General features: G+C 32.4%; 1 protein-coding gene across 3 annotated transcripts in view; it reads left to right on the forward strand.

Annotated features, from left to right (window-relative positions):
* The first annotated feature begins 10929 nt into the window (after positions 1-10929).
* The window catches only part of LOC143229081 (TATA box-binding protein-associated factor RNA polymerase I subunit B-like), a 55429-nt gene continuing 39788 nt past the window's right edge, over positions 10930-26570 (forward strand). For 2 of the 3 annotated variants that reach the window (XM_076460866.1, XM_076460868.1), the window contains exons 1-6: positions 10930-11080; positions 14123-14234; positions 14956-15141; positions 17193-17302; positions 21608-21914; positions 23446-23597. In XM_076460866.1, the coding sequence (XP_076316981.1) occupies positions 14148-14234; positions 14956-15141; positions 17193-17302; positions 21608-21914; positions 23446-23597 (842 nt within the window). In that variant the 5' untranslated portion in view covers positions 10930-11080; positions 14123-14147. Of the gene's footprint in view, positions 11081-12231; positions 12421-14122; positions 14235-14955; positions 15142-17192; positions 17303-21607; positions 21915-23445; positions 23598-26570 lie in introns of all 3 variants that reach the window. The other variant, XM_076460867.1, reaches the window with a different exon arrangement.

Consider the following 26570-nt stretch of genomic DNA (forward strand, 5'->3'; position numbering starts at 1 on the left):
AGTTAACGAATTTTTTTAAACCGTTCCAGAACGGAAAATTAGGTTCAACTTAGCTGACAGGATGACAGTGTTATTAAAAGTTTTATATAATTAGCATTTTTCACACATAAACTGACAAATTTTAACAATGCAAGCTACGTTGAGTGCCAACTTTATTTATTTATTTTTATATTATTCACTTACTGCAGTAACTTTTCTGTCTGTTTTTTTAGAAATTATCTTTATGTGAAAGAGTTCTTTGTGTTAGAGTCAAGCGAGTGGCGCCATTGCCTGAAAGAGTGGTAAAATATGTTGTTGTTGTTTTTTTGTCGTTCTGCACATGACACATACTGGACTAACTGTGACAGATGATGGGCTAAATTTGTAAATCCTGTTTCGAGTGTGTGGCAGGAGAAAAACAGATAAAATTTAAAAGGCAAGCACAGCCATAAAATTATTTTTCCTTTCTCTAAACAGTCCTTGTAGTACACATAAAAGACAAAATTAATTAAAAAGGAATTTGGTTAAAATAAAAAACAACGTTAGTGTGATTCCAAGCTGTCATTTAAATGAAAAACTTTATTGTCCAACTCTAGTTTTTGGAAAATATTTCGGGTAACGATGGGTTTCAAATATGTCACACTGTTAATGCATAAACATTTTTTGTAATAATTCGAATTTCTTCTTGACGACAAGAAACTCACTTGAAATAAAAATGTATCTCAGAAGAACTGGTTCTAGTACAGGCATTCTTATGAATTATACAAAACAAGCATCAGTAAACGTGCTTATTTTGTCTTAACTTATTATTTAAATCTTCTGATAGAAATTCCAATTGTATCTCAGAACGGTTGAAATGGGTGTTAACACTTTTACTAATAAAACAGAGAACGTTTCGACTTTCGTTTTACAATTCGAATTTCTATCAGAAGATTTAAAATAATAAGTTAAGACAAAATAAGCACGTTTACTGATATTTGTTTTGTATAATAATTCATTAGAATGCATATATTGTAACTTTTTAATTATAATCCTGTATCATCACATTGTTATCATATGCCACCCTCACGCCCTGGTGTCATAGTGGTACGTATACGGACTTACATACTAGAAACCGGGTTTCGATACTCGTGGTGAGTTTGTGCTTAACTACAAACAAACATATACCAAACCTTATACACTGTACGTGGATCTAACTGTGCACGTGAACTGAAAAAGATAGCATTATAAAATATTGTATGTAATACTATGCTCTCTTATTCTGAAAGAAATATTTCACATGAAGAAAGACTTTATTTGGAATAGGTATTTGGTATACACCTAGTATGGGCACTGTTCATCAAACGATGCACTCTTTTCTTTTTATTTAAATAAAGATTGTTTAACACTAACAAACACCGTGGTCAGTCTTTTTTTTTTCCAAACTCGGTCAGAGTTAGAGAATTAAAAATATAATTTCATGATAAATTTCTTGGTTGTTCCTCCTGCCATGTTCGGTTACTACCTTCAAGGTGAATCAGTAACCTAAAAATACCCCGGTTGTTTTTACAATTGCAAGTTTACTTACAGAACTTTATAAATTGTGAGTTTTCGATTATGCAGTGTATAAAGAGAGTATACTAGTGACTTAATATTTAAATTGATAAATTACTTAAACATACTAATAGATTTACATTTTCATTAATAACTAAAGGGAGTGGTATTAGAGTTTGAATAATAAAAGTTTGTGATTATAAACTTTAGGTCCAAACAACTATTCAGCTGTTTAGAGGTTTTGTTTTTATGTTTTTCTTCCTGTATACTACTTTCACAGAGATTGTTAAAAACATAAGGTAGCGTTGTTTGTAATTAAACACAAAACTACAAAATGGGCTATTTATGCTCTGCCCACCACGAGTATCGAAAGCTGATTTCTAGCGTTGTAACTCCGCAGACAGATTGCTGTGCCACTGGGGGCAAAGGCAACATAAGCTATTATTTTACAGTATAATCAACATTACATATATATATCTATAATCAACATTACATATATATATCTATAGCTGCTTAGTAAACACGATTTGGCAAGTTAAGGTCTACCTACATAATCTACGTAAAATCTATGACAGTATTTAGGAGCAAACTCTCAGATTGTTCAGTTCTTTAATTCAGATACTATGATTCTGAAATACGAAAATGAAATTCGAAAACCTGTAAAAGAGGGAACGTAATAAAACACACAATAAGGCGAAAGGGAAAGTATTTCAGCAAGAGGGCAAAAAACACACAAGGATAATGGCCCATAAACAGGAAGGAAGAGCACAAGTGAAACATAGCCTGATAAACTAAATAATTATACGAGAGAGTTCTGTTGGAAGTAAGGTGTAGTTAAGAACATAAGAATGACAATTTAATTTTTAAAAATAGAACGAAATTTAACTATAAAATTTGATCATATGACCCAAACACTCGTTTTGTAAAAATACTAAGGAGAAATATTTAAGCTCTGGAGCAACGCTGCAAAGTAGAAAAGATGAAAGAGTGTCAATATGGAACACTATAGTGTCACGCTTTAAAATGGATTATGAAGAATATTGAGTAGAAGTTTATGAAGAAATCCCTTAGAACAAGAGTTAGAGCTGAATCGGCTTACGAGTTAATTTATGGAGCATCGTACGCCTAAATATTTCCTGAAAAGTAAAATGTGGGTTTAATTTGTTAAATTTTTCCTAGATTATGCTTGTAGTTACAGCTTTGAAGACACGAGTGATTTCTTGTGTTCTGTAGCAAATTCTGTCACCTAAGTTTTGAGTTTTCGGATCTGAACATAATAATTAGTTATTTTGACTGAATATCTTACAACCAAACGGTAGACTTCTGGGACTGGAATACTTGAATAAGTAGTAAGTGTCTGTACAGCAAAATAGTTTCTATAGTCTAAACAAAAAGAGGATGGGAAGTGAGCGTGTGATGGTAAGGGTTGGTTAACATTTCAATTCATAAAGTTATTTAATACTTAAACGTGTATCTATAATATTTTTTATTAAAATAGTTCACTATCTTGAATTATTAATTCTAAGTTCTAAAGTTCAAGAAATATATTTTTAGTGACAATGAAAATTTGATGTAGAGAGTATTTAATAACCTACTTTTAGTAAATATTTTTCGTTCGCTAAGATATGTATATGTATATCTTTAGAAACCCTGCAAAGTTTCACTAAGTTTACAAATATTAAAATAAATCCAGTCAAAACTAAGATTTGTAATCCCAAAAAGTTTCATGGCATTTACAAATTAATTTTTCTACTAACATATTTTTAAAATGCCAAAATAAGTTTCATTTAAAAAAAAGGTTAAAAACTCAAACATCGATGAAGTTGGATTAAAAATACACAAAAATAAAAGTATAATGATTGATTGTTATTACCACAAACAACTTTAATAATTTTATAAACTTCATCTTCCCAAATCCGAGAAAAAATATACATAGAGTAACTTTCTTGAAAAGTTATATACATCAATTACCAGTAATTTATATCTTTATGAAAATGAAGCACAAACATTGTAACACAAACTCACAGGATTACTGGACTGTTTACTGTTTTTAATAAGAGTTCATGATTGAGAATATTAATTACTGTGTACATAAATAGGCATCACATTTTATTATGTATATCTTTAAAATATTTTTGTTTGTTTTTTGTAATTGTATTGTAAATAAACATTTCTGGGTGTTTTGAATTCATTTTATGAGGCTGCTCTTGTGCAGAGTTATCATTAATTAAAATTTTAATTGATTATTTGGAATTAAATCCGAGCTACACACTGACACTTTATGGTCAAAACCAGCTCAAAACCAACATTTTGGTGACAAGATAATTTAGGGCCAGGCATGACCACGTGGTTACAGTGGTCCACTCATCATCTGAGGGTCGCGGGCTTGAATCCCCGTCACACCAAACCTGATGTTCTCTTCAGCCGTGGGACGTTAGAATGTTATGATCAATCCCACTATTCGTTGGTCAAAGAGTATCCCAAGATTTGGCAGTGGGTGGTGATGACTAGCTGTCTTTCCTCTAGTCGTACATTGTAAAATTAGGGATAGATAGCGCAGATAGCCCTCGTGTAGCTTAGTGAGAAAATTCAAAAACAAACAGACATGACAGTTAAGAATCTGGGGTCTCACTCTAGGATAACGGCAAGTCTACGGATTTGCAACGCTAAAATCAAAGGTTCGATTCTCTTTGGTGAATATAGTAGATAGCGCGATGTAGCTTTGTTATAAGAAAGACACACACACAAGAATCCAGGATTTACTATTAGAGCTCCGATGATCATCCTAACAGAACATAATTAGAGAAGCGTGATGCAATGATGGCATTGCTCACACCCAGGCTGCATGTTTAAATTTAAGCTTGGTATCCAAACTATGAGATGAGGATTTTCACGCTGTTCCTTTAAAAGACATACCACATCTGTATGTGATCGAACAATTGAAATAACCACTAAGGATCCCTTGTCAGTGGCAGCGCCAGGATATTTTCGTTGGGGAGGTGAGGTAAACTGTGGAGGGACTTCCCAAAATGCCATCAATATGAATTGATACCATCAGTATAGATGGTAAATTATAATAATGTAAATACCAAGGTACATTTCAGAAAGGTGTGCTATCTTGAACTGCGTTTTCAATGCAGTTTTAATTGGAAACTCATACTCTGATTAATAATTCATTATTACAAATTAGAAATAATCTGTTTATGAAAATATGCGTATATGTAAAAGAGGAAGCTCACCTAAATTCCACCCAAGATAGTACATAATAATAAAGAAATTCGAGATTAGCTTAGATTGAACACTTAATATACCATTAAGAGTAAAGCTACAAATCGAAAGAAATATAACATAAAGACATAGTTTTCATAGCAGAAACGAATTATCCCATGTGAAGTTAATACACTCTGAGGAAAAGTAAAGTCACTATCAGGCTAACTATCTTTCATCATGTTGTGTTTATAGTCAATATTACTTCAAAACAATACGCCTGTTCTGGTGATTGGCAGCAAATGTGTCTATAACAGTATCAATATCGAGTTGTTTTGCCCTCCTGGAGTTTACTGATATGACAGCAAGGTTGCTGGTGCGGTTGTTACCACTGCTGTTGCGCAAGTATGTCTTGAGAAGCTTCAGACATGATAAACTTTTCTCACAGGCAGCTGAAATGACAGACAGGGTCACAGCGATGCATACAAGTTTGTGGAGATCCATGAAGGCATCCTTCTATGGCTTCAGCACGGTTGTGGCTCCAATGGTGTGGATACTTCCTGCCCCTTGTCTTTCTTCCTGACAGTTAGCCGGTTCAACTGGTGGATTTCCACTGCGAGGTCATCCTCTGCCACACCATAGTTTGCTGCCATTCCTAAGAGTGCTTGCTTGTCCAAAATGTGGAGTGTTTGGGGTTCAATGCAGTTGCACCCATCAGAACACTGCAGGCATCAGAGGAGAATCTTCTATTCAGCTCGTTAGCATCCTGTCTATGATGGCATAGAAGGTGTGTCTCCTGGCATCTGGTGTTTGTTCATCTCTTTCGCCAGTACTAGATGTGATTATGAATTCGTCTAGGTGTTTGGGGACAGATCGCTGTCCACCTTGACGCACCGTCTCAGTGCATATTCCCACTTTCTTACATATATCCTCAGCAGACTCTTCCAAGTCTCTCCATGCTGCTTCAGTTCTCATTTCTGAGAGATCAAAGATGACAAATTATACTAGATCCTCTGCAGAGGCCAGCTGCAGGTCAGTGGACTGGAGGTGGTCTGATAGCTGTTTTGCCATCAGCAGTAGTTTTTCTATGGCCACCCGACTGGTTACGAACTGCTGATCTAGGAGGATGCACAGACCTTTTGATTCAGTGGCTCTGTGGACATTGTCCCCCTCCACAAGATGCTTTAGGATTGTCACAATGGCAGGGATGGTTCTTTTAACAGCCAGACAAGCAGCATGTTGGCAGGCCCATCTTATGTCTGACAATCGCTTCAACACTATGTGCTGATTCACAGGTTCAAGCTCCTTCTGTATCTTCAGAAATTCTTCATGCACAACCGATGTAGAGAAGAATTTGTACAGCTTCTGAATTGTTACAAAGAACTCTGCTGCAGCCTGGACGTTGTGCACACAATCAACTAGCACAAGGCTGAACCTGTGTGCATAGCAGTGGACATACACAGTCTGAGACACCTCTCTCCTGAACCTCTTCTGTACGCCACTGATGTGCCCTGATATGACTGCAGCTCCGTCATAGCACTGGCCAATGCAGGCATTATGGTCAATACCACATTTAGCCAGAGTCTCCATGATTTTCTTGAGCAATGAATCTGCATCCAGACCCTCAGTAGCTGTGAAGTCCAGGAACTCCTCGTGAACGCTTTGTTGGTGGAGGTACCTTACCACAACGGACAGCTGTTCTTGTTTGCTCACATCCTTTGTTTCATCCACCATTAGAGCAAAATGCTCAGCTTCCATGACCTCTTTGCTGATATCCTTCCTGATCATTCCAGCTATGATGTCAAGCAGTTCGTTTTGGATATCATTGTGCGTGAACTTGGCATTGCCAGGACCACTCAGCTACCTCTTCACGATTTCATCATACCTGGAAATCATATCAAGAAGTTCCAGGAAATTGCCCCTGTTATCAGACTGACTACCTTCCCTGTGACCTTTCTGGGCTTCATTCTGTCATGCTGTGTAAAGCAGTGCATCTATTACGGCTCTTATGTAATGTCGGTTTTCCTCCACAGTTTTATCATGGCTTGCATCGAGAGCATGTTGGATCCTTGCACCCTTTGTTTTCTGCAATTTAAACTCTGCCCAAGCTTGCATGGCAAACTTGTGTCCTGCAGAGTTATCATGGGACTTCAGTGTTGTGGTCGCCTTCTTCCAGTTCCGAAAGCTTTCATGGATGAAGGACTTCTCAATTTTACTGAAGTGTGTGTGACTGAAAAGACGACATACGAAGCAGAATGAAGCATCTTGGGTCACAGAGTACTTCAACCACGAGTGCTGATCATGCCAATTCTTGTTGAATAACCTTGACTGGCTTCTGCATTCTGTGGCCAGGTATCTCTTCAAGTCTGGACAAGTAGAACCACTATCTGAAAGCTGTCTCAGGTCCTTGGGTCCTGTGGAAGTTTCTCACCCTGGGTGTGAGTGGTGCCCTCTTGCGGCTGGGGTCCGCACTAGTCATGTCCGTATTCTCACCATCACGATCACCACTATTCTCCTCATCTGTATCACATGTTTGTAGGACCATCTATTCGCTGCCTCTTCTTGGGCAGCAGGTAGTGTTGCATAATCAACCCTAGGTGTAGTATGACCGGTTTATATTTTGGTGGGAGATGTCTGACTTTTGTCTTGTTTGTTGGTGTCCTTGTTTGAAAACGAGTCGCTGATGTTGATTTCCTTTTATTAATCCAAACTGAGTGTGTGTTCCAGTGTGAGGCCGAGTACCAGAGAGAGCGAGAGCCGAGTAAACAAACTTAACTCCTTTTAATACAGAGCATGCAAACGTCAAAGTGACCCCCGAGCCGGTTGACTGCTAATACCACTTCTTACTTCCAAGTTGTGTTAGTTTATATGAAACGAATGGGAATTTCTCTCTTTATATCGGCATTAGGGCTTACAAAATATATTCATTTTAAACATCGAAATCTAAGGAAAAAGATATAACATACATACTGTTGGGTCATTTCATGAATAAGGAACAAATAACAACTAAACATGGTTCAACATTACGAACAACTGCTCTGCGGCATTGAAATCACCAAATTATATTAATAGCACATGAAAATCCAGAACATATGCGTAAAATACTGTTAGAGAAAGTGTTTATCTTTAACCATATAACACAAGTACTTAATTAGAGGGTAGTGATAATGGAAAATTATCAGGAATAATTATTATTAATTACTATTATTATGCCTCTCGATTCCATGAAGGAACATAGGGCCGCAATCGCTTGCGGATTCATTAACAGGCTGGTTTTTTAAGTGAGTAGATTGTTAGCCTACCGCACAAACCCCAACCAGGAGGAGAAACCTTTTGCCCTCCCTAATTTCGCAGTGTAAGACTAGAGGGAAGGCAGCTAGTCATCACCACCCACCGCCAACTCTTGGGCTACTCTTGTACCAACGAATAGTGGGATTGACCGTCACATTATAACGGCTGAAAGGGCGAGCATGTTTAGCGCGACTGGGATGCGAACCCGCGACCCTCGGATTACGAGTCGCACGCCTCGGTTTTTTAAGTGAGTAGATTGTTAGCCTACCGCACAAACCCCAACCAGGAGGAGAAACCTTTTGCCGTCCCTAATTTTGCAGTGTAAGACTAGAGGGAAGGCAGCTAGTCATCACCACCCACCGCCAACTCTTGGGCTACTCTTTTACCAACGAATAGTGGGATTGACCGTCACATTATAACGCCCTCACGGCTGAAAGGGCGAGCATGTTTAGCGCGACTGGGATGCGAACCCGCGACCCTCGGATTACGAGTCGCACGCCTAACGCGCTCGGCCATGCCAGGCACTACAGGGCTAATTAAAGAACACAAACACATCTTTGATAAGGCATGTTGTAAAACTGTGGGCAGCTAATGGGAGTGAACGGGGGGGGGGTGGCGTACGGCTAGCATCTGGATCTCGATCGGGCTGAGCCGATCGTTAGCCGTACGCAGAGCGTACACCATGGTCAGCGGCTCGGTGATCATATGCTTAAGGCGTTCGAGGCGGGAATCGCGCGCTCGAACAAAGCAAACCCGCGGCCTGGATATTGAGTGGTCATAGTCGCACCAAAACAAAATGTCTAAATTGAAGTTGACCTTCACAGAAAGGCTGGTTTCTTCATAAGTTCACATTATTCATACAGGTCAAACTGTGATTGTGATATTGTTCTTATTATCATAAGTGTGACAAGCACCTGTTACAATAATGTAACTACAACATTACATCAAATTAGGCACTTCTAAATAGCCCAATGAGAATTTTAAAATTCATTCTAGAATTGTTTAGAAATATTATTTGGTCAGTTAACATGTAAGGTTATTTTCTAATCATAAGTATAACATTAATTGGATTGTAAGTCACAATTTGAAGTGTATGCCACAATCATCAGTACGATTTTGGATGGCTGATACACAATGCAAAATGATCTCACAGAGGACACAACACCGGCTAAATGCTTCATGGTTTTGACCTATACACAATACACTTATACATGCATGCTATGTTTTACTTTTCAATAAAAAATAAATGAAATTAATGGGTAAATACCTGTGAAACTTTTGGTTTATCAAGTAAAACCCCGATGATCTGTTGTAACTTGAAATCAACGTGGTTGTCTAATCTTTGTCAACGCTCGAGATAGAATGGCATTACACAGGGAGCGGCAATATAGCGCATGAGTTTCAGTGCATTCAGTACGTTGCTATGGGACGCATGACACATACTTCCGTGTTAATGAAGACGTTGAGCTCTACAGATCTATGTCTCTTTGATGTTAATTGTTAAGCAACAACGACGATTGTGTTTTCCATATTTTATAAATGTATGTAGGTAACAATATTAGGGGGCTGAGGGGGCTTGGCTCATTTGGGGGCTCAAGCCCTCCAAGCCCCCTTCCCCGACGCTGCCACTGTCCCTTGTATTCATACACTATATGGAAAGTAAATAAAGATTAAGTATGTGTTTGGACATTACAACCTTATGATAGAGCTTTTTTCAATGGAAATTATGCTGCAGGGTTATTATCAAGATGCATGGTCACCAGATAGAACATTATTGGATATAAAAACATGGTGAGGTTCCAAAATCATTTGTTATAACTTAATCAACCCACTTTAGTATGTTTGATAAAGTAATAGTTTCATCACATTTCCATAAACCTCGGTAAACACATTTTTGACTCATTTTTGGTCTAACAATATATCATGATGGAGTTGTATGTGTTGTAAAAATAAAACACTTGAGGTTAAATGCATTCTCAAGACGGCTGGTATAGTTATTAGCACTTGAGAATACAGATTTAAATAAAATAGATTTGAAAACTTTGGCTGACTTATGCATAATTATGTTTGTGAGATAGCATTGCTAAAAAATGAGATTTCATACACTGTTTTTTTAAGTCATCCAGTTTTGATTCACGCCCATGGCTTTCATGTTCACTGTAACATTTAAGTACAAAATTCTATAATAAAACTATAGCCAAATACATATATTTGAAAACGGCTGGTATGGATAGAGAAAGCACTAGTAGAGGAGCGAACAACGTTTCGACCTTCTCTACTCATACCAGCCGTTTTTAAATATATAATTTTTTCTGCAAGTGGATTTTCTCGTCGTCAAGGATAGTCAAATACAATGACTTCATGTTTGATGTTATCATTTCTACCTGAAAAGAGAATGATAAAAAATTAGTAATAAAAAGCATTATATTCCATGGTAATGAATGAAAACAGTTAGCTAACTACATGCTATGGCAGCTCTATCATAAAGCTGTCACGTCCTAACATATTCTTAATTTTTATTTACTTTCCATATGTGAATACATTAGATGAGGATTATCACTGATAGAATACAGGAGAAGGGTGAAGAACTAACGATGAAAATTTCTAGGTCATGAAATAAGACCAAGAAAAAATAGAGATGGAAATGAAGATTTCTAACTCTACAACTGCCATAGACTGTCTAGTAACAATTTTGCAGCATACCTTTAAGTCACATTTATGTATAGGTCATTTAGTGTTACACTATTGTGGATCTTATGTTATACTAGAAATTTGAATTTGGTGTAATTTATTGTAACAATTATCATGTAAATTAACTCAATTGCATTTTAAGTTTGCAAATTTAAACTAACGTTGGCTTAAGAACGAGCTTTAATAAAGATAGAAGGAAGTTTTTATATCATTTGTTTATGGGTCGCCCTCTAGTGGAACTATGTTTAGTGTAAGAGTAAGGTTGTATATAGAACTTGCAACGTGTTTTAATATGAGTTATTGTGGTCTGTCTGTGTGTACATTTTTGACATTTGATTATATTTTAGTTTTCAGTAGTACTAACAGTTTAATTCTGAAGGTAAGAATATTACGGGATTTAAAAAGTATCCAAATAATAAGTACTACTAATAGAGGAATTAGTGCTAAAAAGTTAGGTTTAGCGGTTAGGGCGCTCGACTCGCAACCTGCTGGTTTTAGTAACCATCCTAATACACATGCCGTCGTTATAATTCACACTAAATCCTAATATTTGTTGATACAAGAGTTGGCAGTGTTGACTAGCGGCCTTTTTAGTCTATCACATCAAAATTAGGCGACAAGCGCAAATAACCCTCTTATAGCATTTCGTAAAATTCAAACCAAACTGAAAAATTAACTTGGGTGTATTATTATTATCGTTAGAGTCTAGATTTGCCTAACTAATTATTTAAACTACACTTAACGTCATGTTGCACTAATAATAGTGACGATCAGTATTATGAGTTTTAAGTTATTACTATTGGTATGAAACTTTAAAGAAATTCTTCATGTTACTAGTACTATTAGTAATAAAACTAATATTGTTAATGCTACAGTTATTAATTGGGTGGTACTTCATAGATTTATAACATTTTCAAGGTTGCCAACAATTGAATACCAGTTTGAGTGAGACGTGGTGGTTAGAGCAATCAGTTTTTAATTTGAGAATCTCAAGATCGAATTACTGTCACCAAACATGCTCACTCTTTAAACTGTGGGGTTTTATAATATGATAGTCAATCCCTATCTGTTGGTAAAAAAAGTATCCAAGAGCCCTCTTAAGTTAAAGAGAGCTATTATGGATGCTTCTCATTGGGAGCACTGAGAACCAGTACGAATCCTAGAGCAAACATCTTGCTGGCTTCCCTTTTTCTTTCTTTTATAACATTTTAAACAATTTATTAAAAAGGAGATCTGAAAATGGGACAGCAACAAGCTCATAAACAAGGCAAAATCATGATAGCAACCATTTTTAGCTTGCGGTATAAGTGTAAAAATGTAACAAATATCTTTTAAATCTATAAACTAACATATATTTATTAATTATTAGTCAGTTTATTTACTCTTAATGTATCAACTATCTATATGCAAAGAAAATCTAAATACTATGTTTTATATGTTTAAATGAAAAATGTAGTCTAAAGGGGCTTTATGGTGTAATCAGATTTCATTTCATTTACCCAAGTCTCTGGACATTCCCCCTTTTGGCAGGTCTGGTCCTTGTGTAGCTTTGTATGAAATTCACAACTAAAAAAGTAAAATTTTACTATGGGATAAAGTGTTGCAAGAGGATTCAAGAGTATGAGTCTGTAGATATTTGTATGTTCACTGAAGCAAAATGGAACAGTCTGATACATTTCCTGGATCCATATGATGTTGAATATGACCTAGATCTAGCAGGTAAAACAACTACAATGCACTGTAGAATGCTGCTAGTTTAGCAAGAAATGCACTTTTTTTTAAACTGGTGTATGTTAGCATGAGAATAGGCCCAGGTGCATGAATGTTGGTATCAGTGCACATTATTAATCAGTTGTTTTAGTGCATTAGTTGTAAATGGCTATTGTTATCTTTTTTTTTTTAGTGGAGCATTCAGGTCACAGCTTTTTATTTTCACTTCAGCAAAATATCAAATTATACTATGGCACAACTTATTTTTGCCACTAACACAATCAGTTAAGTGACAGTTAATGAGATATGCATATAAACAGTTTTAAAGCAGTTTTATTGCACTTGCATGTAACTAATAATTTTGAAACTCTCTTACAAAAAAGACTAAAATTAATTGCATATTTTATCAGCTGTTAAAATGAAGTTCAAAATATAGTAAGCTATGAGTAGCAAAATTTTAGAGAGTATTGGAAGAAAACTGAACAGAAAAATACAAATGAAGTAAAAAAAATGTTTAAACATTTATTGAAATTTATTCACACAATATAGTTTAAAGTGTTATATGTATGTGTGAAACTTTGTACCTACTCCATTTTTTTTCTTAATTTAAACTTTTTTTTCCAGTTTAGAATATAGAACAAGTAGTATTTCTCAGCTTATTTTGTTTCTTAAAATGATAGTTTTTATTCCTAATTTTTTCATTTATGCCCTCACTAAACTGTCATTCAAAAGAAATTATTTTTTTAAGATGTCTGGAAATAGTATTTTATTTCTGAAAGTTTGCTTTAAATTCCTAATTTTACATTTAATCTCTTGCAGTGCAACTTGAGGCTTTACTTTGATAATCTGTAAGACCTTCAGCCATGATTTGGCCAGATTTTAGTTATGCAGTTTTTCAAAATTACGAGTTTCCAGGACTTTTTCTCAGTTGTGATTGGTTAGCTATAGATGATTAGTATAATAAAGTCCTCTGATATCCTTGTACTGTCATGATAGTATGCAAGGACACAAGTTTAAGGTTTGAAAAAGCCAGCTAAGTTCAAGTTAAGATTTTTTTTTTTTTGTAATTGAAAAGTTGACTTAGTGAGTGAACTGTGAACAGCAGTAATAGAAGCCAGCACTTTACACAAATGTAAGAGGGTAATTGATGATTTTGTAAGGAAAAAGAAATACTGAGATTAAATTTATTTTTTGCATTGATTGAATTGGAAGAACAGTTTTGAAGGACTAAAGTTTTTAATAATACTTTTTTGTCTGTGGATTATTATACCCAATTTTAAAATCTGAGTGAGATTGCACTACAGTACATCAATTAACAATCTTGTGACAAGTCAATCCCTTTGTATTCAGGTTCAGTTTGAACTATTTGAATAGTTTCCATTCAACTTTAACAGTATAAATACTGAATAGCTAAAGAACATTTAATAAATTTAAACCTAATGATGTATCAGGTATAATATTGGTGGTTTATGTGCTGAAAAAACTTAATTGTATTGTATTTTAAAAGATAAAACCTTAATCTTACTGAAAAAATGATACAGTTTACAGCTAATCACATTAGTCAATTTTTTCAGAAAGTTAAAAATAGAAAATCTGTTTTGCATCAAAGTAGAATAGGTTTTCTACTTTAGAAGAATCAAAAGTCTATATCTTTTATTCATTTCCCAAAGCATTACCAAGTGACATTTTACTGTTTTTTTCTTTATTTCAGGACTTTTGACTATAACAGGTGAAATATGCCTGTATGTGAAATTTGTGGAGCAGAAGAATTTGATCTTCATGATGGACTTTATTTTTGTATGACTTGTAACACACAAACTACAGTATGTTTGAGTTTATTTCTGTGTTACAAATTAATTCTCTTTCTAATCATTTATTGTAGTTTTAGACAAAGTAAATTTAAGGAATTAAAAATGTTTATATATGTAAAAACGGCTCATTCGGTCATCATCAGGTTCACCGAAGAAGGTCAAAACGTTCGCTCCTCTACATAAGATATTTTCTCAACCCAAACGAGCCGTTTTTACATATGTATTTCTCTACAAGTGGGTTTTCTTGACATCACTAATTAAAAATGTTACTGCACATTTCAGACTGTCATTAGTCACCACCAACATTTGGGTCATAGCATGTTACTTGCAACTTGAAAATAAGCAATTCAATAGTACAGTAATTATTTTTCAGATCTGTCTGTTTCACCACAGCCTTACTGCAAGTAATTGTTATCGATCAATAGTTTTTTCTTTCACAATTGATTAATAGTTTACTCATAAATTCATTCAAGACTATCCATCTTGCATCTGTTGAACAATTTTATCATGTCAATATCCTCTTTGGATATTTTCATAGTCAGGGAAAATGGATGAAGGATAAGAACATGGTATTATTACTATATAAATATGAATCTTTTGAAGAAAATTTTATAAGTGATTTCTAATTTAGTAGACTTGTGTAAAGATATTTATTTATAATTATGTCTTCATAGTCTATTCAGTTGTATGTTAAGCAGATACTTTGTTTAAATTATAAAATTATTTTTGGTAGCAAATTTTAGAGGAAGAGGAGGATCCACATAGTCAATTGCTGGGTGTGGCCATTAAAGAAAAGAGATGTAAGAGAACAGTTGAAGAAGATCGGGGTGACCAGTGGATATCACTTGAAGCATATAATATTATTATCTGTAAACAAGTACATGCTCTAATAAATTTAGGTGCTTCACCAAAATTAAAGGTAAAAATGAGAAATTTAATTGTAAAGCTTAATTTTCAATTTTTGTTTACTTTTTACGACTTCAGTTTCAAATTAATATACAAATCACATGACCAGATGTTTGAATAAATAAAATCATTGAATATATGTGTGTTTGTGTGTGTGTATGTTAGGTTTTTTTGTTTATTATGACATAAGGCAATGAAAGTATATTTAAATGGGAAAATATATATATATAACATGGGGTAACTAACTTGCATAATTTAATAAACATGTCGGATTTCAATATTTGTAATGGTGAAAAACTTACCAACTTACTTTTATTGGTAAGCATGTAAGCAATGTTTCAGGCAACAACTTTTTATCATTGTTTTCTTGTTTACCAACAAAATTATTTTAATTTGGTGAGTTTATCATTACTATATTTTCCATTTAGAATTTTTTAATTTCTTCACCTTTGAAATTTTTTTATTATTAGATTTATATATTTGTTATTTTGACTATTGAGGCTGTAAAAATACACTTTTGAATAAAAGCTTATACACTTGACAGTATGTTTGACGTTCATGTGTTATAGTTTATACAATATATTTTAAGATCTTTAAATTATTAATATGTATATATTATTTTGTATAAAGTCAGATAATAGAAATTATACTGAGTGCGGCATGGCCAGGTAGTTAAGGCACTCGACTCGTAATTTGGGGGTTGCAGGCTCAAATCCCTGTCACACCAAACATGCTCACCCTTTTAGCCATGGGTGTGTTATAGTGTGATGGTTAATCCCACTATTTGTTGGTAAAAGAGTAGACCAACAGTTTGCAGTGAGTGGTGATGACTAGCTGCCTTTCCTCTAGTCTTACACTGCTAAAATAGAGACAGATAGCTCTCATGTAGCTTTGTGCAAAATCCCAAACAAACCAAACCTTCCAGGTTTATTTTATCTGTAGATTTACAAAGCTAGATGGGGTAGAAGTTTCATACATATTTTTTTTAACAAGTGCTTTTATAAAAAATAAAATTAAAACCATCATTATTTGTGTACATATATAAAGAACTAAAGTCCATATAATTTATATTTCAGTAAATTATTGTAAGATTGGACTATTTGTAAGATGATATAGAGCAAGGTTTGCTCTGTCACAGTCTACCACTTGTTCAAACAGGGTTAAAATAATTTAGACTACTGAAAGGGGATGTTTTCCTAAATTTAATAAAACAAAAATCTCTATCTTAAGCTTATTTAAGGACACTTTTAACTGAAGAAAAGGAAAAATGTCAGGGATTTTAGTTGCAGTTTGTACACATGTAGATCACAAAGAGTAAGTTTACTGCTTGATCATAAAGATCACATTTGTTGGTTATTTACAGAAAAAATGTAAACTTAATTGTAAATCTTATGTTAGAAATGTTTTATCTTGTAATAGTGAGTGATAGAAATTTAAATTGCTCATGGAAGTGACAGATGTCACATTATTGTTCACATGGATTAAGTTCATATAAGTAGCGAAGTTAAAATTTGAAAGACATTCATCAGTATTTTTTTCTGTTTATTCATGAGTAATAGTTTGTATTTACTGTTTACACTTATTTTTTGTATTTTATACCATAAGTAGAGACAAGTAGTGGTGAATTATCTTAATTTGATAACATATTGTTGATTCTTGTTTCTCTTCAATGAAGAATATAAAATAGCTAAATAAAAAGATGTGAATAAAAAGTACAGATTTTAAAGTGGAGAGTATTGTGTAAAAATGAAATAAATGTGAAATAAATACTTTTTGAAATTTTTATTCTTTGTGTATCATTTTCTTACTGATGAATTGTGTAGTTATGTGGTTCAAGAGCTGTAGCAGAATAGCTCTGTATTGCTTCCAATTGAGTTATTAATTCTGCATTTCTAAACTACTTAATGTGTATAAAATTCACAACACTTGATAAGATTCTTAAATACTAAACATCTGTTTTATTATCATTGCATCTTTTATATGCATAATGAGATCAGCAGTAATGTTGATAGATTTATACCTATCTGTAAGGTAGTATGCTTTATATGTTAATTTGTTTTACAGGATGTTGTTTTTAACCTATGGGCAAGATACATCCAGAAATGTGAGCTTGCTTTTAATAAAGAAGAATTGAATGAGGATACACCAAAACTTTCAGTATACCCTAACCGTAGGTAATTATTAGTTATAAGATACTAGGTTTTATTTAATTACTCTTAGAAGAATATTTAAAATACTTCAAGGAAAGTTGAAGTCATGTCTTCCTTGCTTTGACATGTAACTTGATTAATATATATGCAAAAACAGCTCGTTTGGGTTGAGAAAATATATCTACAAGTGGGTTTTCTCGACATCACTGATGTAACTTGATTCATCATCTTATGTCTGAGTAAATGTAGTTGGTTTTAAATACTTTTTATAGAAATAACAGTGCATTGTTCTATTTATTAATCCTTTTAAGCAGTTCTTGTTAATGTTTAAAAGGCATTTTAGATTATTTTGATTTATATATAACATTATTCTCAAATTATTTTCATTATGTAGTTTAGAAGAACTGGTAAATTATAGCTATGATACAATGAATTTCCTCATATTTTGGAGAATTTTGTTTCTAACTCTAAAATAAGACATTGTTCATTTTTGGTGATTGTCTAGAAAATTCTCTTTGAGTACATAAGAATTTCAAAATATAATTCTGTTATTATTAGAGACTTGTTTAAAAAACAAGTTAACACCAGAGAAAGTAGATTTTTTGTTAACTCTTGATAATGGAGGTAAAAGTGTGCAGTTTCTGACTTTTTATAGTTACATTCAGCATTCAAAACTACTTTATTATCAATGTATGTGGGTAAAATTATCCCAAAAATATAATTAATAAATCAAATTTTAATATTATTGAAGATTTAATTTCTTAATTTGAAAAGGAAATATTGAAATAATTTCTCTGTAACATGACGTTTGTTTGCTCTTATTTGCCCATTTATGTTTTTCATTACCTCTCTATTATTTAACATATATTACACCTTATAATTCAGATATTACTAAGGCATAGTGTAATTTCTGTAGCTTTAAATCATCTTTGTAAATTTATGAAAGTATAAACCATAAACTCAGACCCACTTTTCACACACACATCTCATTCTGTCTCTCACAAATTGACAGTAGTTCTCTCTCTTTGATGTTTGCTATTAAATAACTTATAACCAATGGAAAGACAAAATTGGAATTTATAAAATGACATCTAATGCTACCTTGTTCTCGGTAGTGATGTTTATTTATTTTGCTTAGTGATTGGAAGCTATTGCCAAGCTCAGATCAAGCAGCAAAGGAAATAAAAATTACTTTACATGTTGAATAGTTAACATCCTGAAGAAAAAAAGTACACTAACAGATCATTAATAAAAAATCTTGAAACTTAATTTAGAAAAATTTATACTTTCTATATGAAAGCCCTGTAATATTTATTAGTAATTTTGTGAAGATGTGTACATTTTAAAATGTTACAGTATAATTGTTTTATGGTTACTTTAGGAAATATGGGTTGGGTTGAATCCACCCACTTTTAGTAAAAGGTTTTATGTTATTACTCTTTAAATTATGTCTTACTAATAATCCTGTAATACAACCTGTAAATCACATGGTAAATTAGAGAACTGAATGATATATGAAATCTACTCACAAGCATACCTCAGGTTGAAAGTTTAATTTTGATTTTACTTTTATAACAGTAACTGAATAATATATTTAAAAACAAGAACAACAAATTTAATACTTATATTTAGCTTCTCTTTTGGATATTTGCCCACCAGTGAAACTTAAGCTTAGTTTCTTACATTATTAATATATCAGATAGTTTTTATTTATTTCTAATACACAGTCAAGAACAAAATAAAAATGTGAAAAGCAGACAATGCTCAATAACTATTATAATTTAACTAGCTTTTTAACCAAGACACAATTGCCTTGAGGTAAATTACAATAAAATACTTTTATTTATAGAAAGATTGTCACACTTCACATGCAAAATCTCTATAACATCCAAGTAATTATCAAACATTATATTTGCTATTGCATCTTTGTATAGATTTGGTCAATTTGACTAACCTCATAACCACCATAAAAAATTAGGAAATTGCTAAAAATTAAGAGTTTTCCTTCTAGAATGACTGAAGATTATAATACAAAACTAGAAATGTTTAGTCTAAATATCTTCAATTTAATAACATTATATATTTGTTATTTTTATTTTATTGACTTTTTTTAGCTGTGTCTGACTAATATTACAGAAGCTGCGATGACGTGGCACATGTATACTCATGCCACTGTATCTAATAGTATGAAACTGGGCTTTTACAAAGTAACTTGTCTTTGCTTTGCTTTTTTCTAGTAGGCCATTGTTTTGTAAAATAATCACATTTCAGTTATAATACATACATGCATATATGTATACATATTATTATTATTTACAAACAAGTTCTTAAATTTCAGTTATTTTTCTTAAAATATAGAACAGGAAATAAGTATTGAAAACAATGAACTTTGTATGCATTTGCCACTTTCCATAATCTGCTAAACCTTGTCAAATTTTACACTTAAGAGGGTATAAAACAATTTTTTTGAGGTTTTATATACATGCATTTTAAAATAACTATATTGTATTTGGGTCCAAAAAGCATGGTATTTAAGCTCCATTAAATCTTCCATTTTGCTTCAATTCTACTGTGAAGAGAATAGTATTCCTGCATAAATACAACACAGAGGCTGAAGAATTCATGTAAAAGATATTCTGAGCTTTTGATTGGTCATAGATACGAGAGAACAAAGTAGGTGTATATAAGCAAGTGGAAAAGGTGGGCAGGGCAGTTTTGGTTGATTCAATAAATACATTAATATCTCAGAAAGTAGAAGGGTTCTTATTTCATATTGTAGGTTTCCGATATTGGTAATTTGAGTTTTTAACTTGTAAGAAACTGTAGACAATTTGGACATCACAAACATTTAAATTGAACTGAAGCTACATTCAGTATATCATGAGAAAAACAAAAATCAATATTTAGGATTTTCTTTTAATATTTACCTTAAAGTTAACAAATTAAATACTGTATAATATTAAAATTTGAAATATAATCCACAATTTGACATGAAATTTAATGACATACATTCATAAAATACTAGTTCAATAAAATTTTGAAAGTACAAATGTGATGGCATGCCCTTTGACCCCTGATCATAAATAGACCTGTTGAGATAGTGTTAAATAGAAATAAACCTTAAATTGATCAGGATGAATAATTGAAACTGTCTGTTATAATCTGCAGTCATTCCAGAAAGAAAAAAAGGATAATTAAAATTTAGTATGTGTTGAATATAAAGTATGTCAAACCAACTGAGTCTGTATGTTGTTAGGGTAGAGAAATTAATAGATAAAATATAAAATTTTACTGAAAAAAAAAGGCTTTTGGAAACTGCAAGATAAGTAGTTTTGTAAATTTCTTAACCTGAAAATCACTTTGCACTTGAAGTAGTAAGAGTCTGAGTCACTGTCTGACTCCGTTATGTTTACATGTAAAATCTGAATTTTCACGTACTTGTATCGTGTTTCTCCGAAAATAAGACAGGGCTTATATTAATTTTCACTTCAAAATATGACACTAGGGCTTATTTTTGGGGGATGTCTCATTTTGATATATTAAAAAAATGAAGTTACAAAGTAAAACTATTAAACTAACCATTTAAAATAAACTATTATTAAACTATTAAACTAACTGATTAATACTTAAACAAACTAATTAACTAACTATTAAACTAATTAATAAATTATTTTTTTTTATTTCTTTCCTCTTCCTGCCACTCTTAACTAGGGCTTATTTTAAGGGTAGGGCTTATATTAAAACTATCCCCAAAAATCACACTAGGTCTTATTTTATGGGTAGGTCTTATTATCAGAGAAACACGGTAATATTTATCAAAATTTGCCATATTTTATGTTGTAGTTTGTATGTATTCATGGTTATCTGCTAGTTGCAAAGTCGATCAAATTGGCCAAACCTCTATAGATAATCTGCTCACACACTGTTTTTGTAGATAATGCATATATAAAAAAGACTTGGTCAGAATTCAGTGATAAAACTGTTATGTCACATAAGGATAAGAATATTTGAAAGTCTTAAGGTCTTAAATCAGAGATTAGAATTTCAAAAACCAAAATTTTAGTTTTTAAGTTCATTCTAGAAAATCAATATTTATGCATTCATCTTTTTATGGAAATGATACTGTCAATTTTAGCAAAGGTTTTAGGAGATGTGATTTTCTTACAATTTGATCTGCAGTATGAATTTTATTTTCAGTTTATTGTTTGTAACTATACGATTAATATTTATATTAAAAAATAAACTAGCATAAATGCATACACATATAAAGAGATTGCTCTTGCTTGTATGTATAATCTGTATAAATAACCAGATTTGATCACTTTTTAGAGATGTACTAGTTCTTCAGGATAAGAAAAAAATTCCACAGACCTATCATTTGTCTAAACTGGTTCAACAAAAAAGAACTAACACTAACAAACGAAAGAAGAGGAGGAAAAAAATGTTCAATAAAACAGAAAATTCTAAAAAGAAACGTAAGAAGGAAAATTCAGCAATTGAAGACAGCAACAGTATAGATAGTGCATTAGGAGGTTCAACCTCAGAAAACACTGTTTGTGAACTTGAATCTAGGTCTTCAACAAAGAAAAGAAGTTTGCCATTGGACCTCTTCTCTGACCATGCCAAGTGTATGATAGTATGTTAAATATTTTAGTTGGACTAATTAACAGCTTATGTAGTGGCTTACAGTAATCAAGGAGAAACAAGTACAGTTTATCATTTCATTTTTTCTTATTTCAAATTTTGAATTATGCATTCCTTATGAAACTTAAACTGTTAATCATGATTGGATGGTATTATAAAACACACACATAAAAACTATTTTAAACTGGCAAGTGATCCACACTTGTTTCATTTTGAAATGTATTTGATACCTTCATATCTAAGATTTAGAATTTCAGTTGTAGTTTCTCGTGTGAATCTGTGAAAATGGCACTTTCAGGTGACCTGGACTGAACAGTGCATCTGTTGAGATTTTGTGTGGTATGATAACTTTAGCTGCAATCAACATATTTTGAAATTATAAATCTTGTAGGCCATCATAATGGTAGTATAAATAAAAGGAAGATTCATCATTACACCTGCTTAAACTTATTTACAGTAAGAGCATTGTTTAAATAGTTAATGTAATTGATATCTTGTAATAGCTTTCACATACGAATTGGATATATCTTGTTACTTTTACTCTTTAGAGACCTAAATTAATATAAACTATTTGGGAGGTGTAAAGAACAACTGAAATGTCATTCACATAACTATCAATTACTACTCATGTGATTTCCCTGTGGTCAGTTTTATTAAAGAAGGATGGAATTCTCTGGAAATTGTCTCAGTAAAAATTGTTTTAAAGATTTAGCATACAGGATCACACATAAAAGGTGTTATGAAGTTCATTAAAAAATCAAAACTTGAGCACTTTTGAATAGTTCACTGTTCTTCCTCAAGATAGTTAACTAATTGAAAATACTTGAATTTTGGTCGTCTTTTTTTAGTTCAGTGATATTTAGATAATCCAAAGATAGATGGGTTTCATATAGTTAAGAATGGTTGAAAATGTTTAATCCAGCAAAGGTTTTACAAAGTACAAATTGTCTATATATAGGGTCTAGTATCAGGCAACGTTGGTTGCATTCATAATGTTATTGAATGGGTTTTTCCCAGATAATTTATTTGAAACGATAATTCTTTTGTAATTACAGATTTTCTCTCTCTTTAAGTTATGTCAAACCAGTTTTTTGCCTATTGTTCTCGTGTGTAATTATCATAAAGAAGTGCAACAGTTTAAAGTGATTAATTTGTTATACTGTAGAAGGTAGTGAAAACTACCAGTCATAAATTATATATGCAAAAACGGCTCGTTTGGGTTGAGAAAACGAGAAAAACGAGCCGTTTTTGCATATATATTTCTCTACAAGTGGGTTTTCTCGACATCACAGTTTTAAATTAGTTACAGAAACTACAACCAGTCAGTTAAAGTATGCTTTATATTGGGCAATATCACAGATTCCAATAAACTAAACATTTATGGTAACTCTAATTGTGTTATACATGCATCATTTGCATTTTAAAATAAAAATCATTTGTTATTATGTATTGATAAATGGTTTACATTTTTGGTTTTCATTTCATAATTTTTATAAAACTATAATTATGTGATGTTTCTGTAGAAGAAGCATGGAAGAATGGCACTGTGGAGTTCCAATAACTTAAGAAGAAGAAGTTCTAAAGTCGAGGTGATGACGTTAATTAAAACAGTGAGCTTTTGTTGGCTTGGCTTGCTGCTTCTCAAGGATCAGGTGCTTCTGTCTGATTTTCTGAGGTAATCTAAATGGTTATCCTTTGTAAATATGTATAGAACTATTTGTTGGGTATTGGGTATTGTGAATGGTTTTTTGTTTCAGGTAAAACAGTTATTTTTCTATAAAGTAAGTTTTAATCCATATTTGATTTGATTTTTAAATAAAATATCTTGCCACTCAAGAATTTTCATGTTATTTCATTTTACATTGGCAGTTACCATATCTGAAATGTTTCAATTAATAATCAAGAAATGTTTGTTGCTACAAATAGGGGTCAGAGGGCATATCATCATGTTCATAGACTTGCATTCAAAATTTTATTAAACTACTATTTTATAAATGTATGTCAATAAATATGGTATCCCACAGTAGATTATAATCCAAATTTTGATGTTATACATTAGTTAATTTCTCAATTCAAAAGTGAATATCAAAACAAATTCCAAATATTGATGTGTCAGATGGTATAGTGAATGCAGCTTTGGCTCAAATTAGATATTTATGAGATCCAAATACAAAATCTATAGTTTTTTGTGAAATAGAAACTCAAGTGACTGATATTGAAAAGCAAAATTATAAAATAAGAACCTTCTAATTTTTCTATTTTCAAAGGTATTATTATATTTAGCACACACATATGTGCCTTTTCAAGTTATCCTTACATAACCAATGGAGCCACTCATGAGAACCTTTGATTTCAAGGGTTCATTTGTCCCGTCCTCTACTCGAGGGTCTGTACTGGTGGTTGGACTGATTCAATATGACAATTATTGTTTCATAACATCCACTCAAACTGCACCTACACTTCTTCGCTGGGGGTTCCCTCTTTAGTTGGGGAATGTTTTTGAATGACAATTTTACATCAGACACATGGACCTAAGGACAAATCTACCCTCCATATCAGTGTAGTTGGGCTTCTAGAAATCTGTCAGGCATGCTCCCTTACTTACTCTTTCTCAGGGATCATTTCATTATTAGGATCCAGGTGTTTTCTTTAGATCTCCCTACTTGGGACTCAGCACATGAAACAAAACAAAAACTCAACATACTAAGAAACCAAATAAACACAACCATAAAACTATGCTCACCAGGTAAAATTAACAATGAATTAGACAAAACAATACTTCATCAACATCAATAAGTTTCCTTCACAAGCCATAGAAAACATGTGCACACACCTAGACAGAAAGCAAAATCAACCAACAAAAGTAAATATATCTCATGATTAAAAAAATCACAAAATCATATACTGCTGCATACCATATATTCCTGACATCAGCAGAAAAATAACCAATATTTGGTAAACACTAGTAACAAAATATGACATTCCAGTTAATACTAAATTTATTCAAAAACCAGGCACAAAACTGAGGTATATACTATGTAAAAACTACACTGACAAACACCACACCAACATTATTTATAAAATACAATGTGATAACTGCCACGACTTCTATATTGGAGAAACAAGTAGAAAAATGGAAACCAGATTCAAAGAACATAAAAAGTCACCTTCACACGTTTTCGAACACTGCAAGTCAAATAAACATAACATAACTATAGAAAACACTCAAATACTAAATAAAGAAACAAATGCAAAATTAAAGAAGCCTTACTTATACAACAACTCAAGCCCAAAATAAACCAATACAAAGTAACACCTTTATACCTATATTAAAAATAATATAAATAATAATAAAATAATATAAAATTATATATTCAAACGTCTAAGCACACTCTCTACATTTAGACACTCAGTTACACAACCCCTTTCAAACATGTGGTCAGTTACCTCTTCCTTTCTTTGTGAACCTGATGATGACCAAAGAAGGTTGAAACGTTGTTCACTCCCCAACATAAAAAATTTTCTCAACCCAAATGAGCCGTTTTTACATGTATGTTTTTCTCTACAAGTGGGTTTTCTTGACATCACTTGAGCACAGTGTTTTTAATCATGCTGCCATCATATTTGCAGAGAGAAGCTGGTAATTTGAGTTTGATCAGTTAACCTCTGCAAAATCAGCATTTTCCAAATTTTTCTAAAATGAAAAATAGTTTTTATCTCCCTACTTTTGGCTTAAAAACTGACCTGTTTTATCACTGATTTGTTTATATTGTTTGCTTTCAGTTGGACTTCTTTCCTTTAAAAAAGTTTGATTATATTTAAAGAGCAAACAGGACCCAGCATGGTTATAGCCATATATTTAGCTTTTAACCAACAAGTTTGTGACCTAATATAATTTCAAAATTTTTGAAATAAGAGAACCTGACCTGAAGCTCCCTGCACTCTAGTGGCTTAGCAAAAAGTTTGACAGCTTATAATGCTAAAAAACAAACAAATCCAAGCTGGAGAATATGAAAGAAACTTAAGGTTGAGTTAACAACAGAAAAGAACCAAACATTGATTGGCAGAATTTGTAGTCTAAATAAGCAAATGCAAACCTGAAAATGACAACAAATTTATTGTGAAAACATTATTTGGGTTATTTATTAATTCTTAATTGTTTTACAGCTAAAAATACTAGTGAATAATAATGTAATGAAGACACAAAAAGAGACCTTGGGAAATTAAGTAAAATTTACGTAATATTAGTCCTAAGTAAATTAAGCCTAAAAATAAACTAATACTTATAAATAGAAACTTATATTAGCAAAAATCAAGAAAGAAAGTTAGTATGATAACTGTTAAATGGATACTCTTTATTACAATTTAACTGAGTCATTGTTGAAAAAAAAAGTCTTCTGTTTGGATTCTGTGACCTGCAAAGTTGAAAAAAATACTCTGTTGTTTTCCACAAACTTTTGAACTCATATATGTACTCATTGACCAACATATTAATATTTTTGTTCACCAGATAAATTAATTGAAGGCTGCATATTGCTGTTTACATTTCCTGATATCTAATGAAGCTCAAATGGGATCACAAAACTAGAATAATACTGGAAAAGAAACAGTCTTGTTAATCACAACTACAGAATCTTTCTGTTCTCAG

This window comes from Tachypleus tridentatus, chromosome 10 (genome assembly GCF_004210375.1).
Source record: "Tachypleus tridentatus isolate NWPU-2018 chromosome 10, ASM421037v1, whole genome shotgun sequence".
Lineage (NCBI taxonomy): Eukaryota > Metazoa > Arthropoda > Merostomata > Xiphosura > Limulidae > Tachypleus > Tachypleus tridentatus.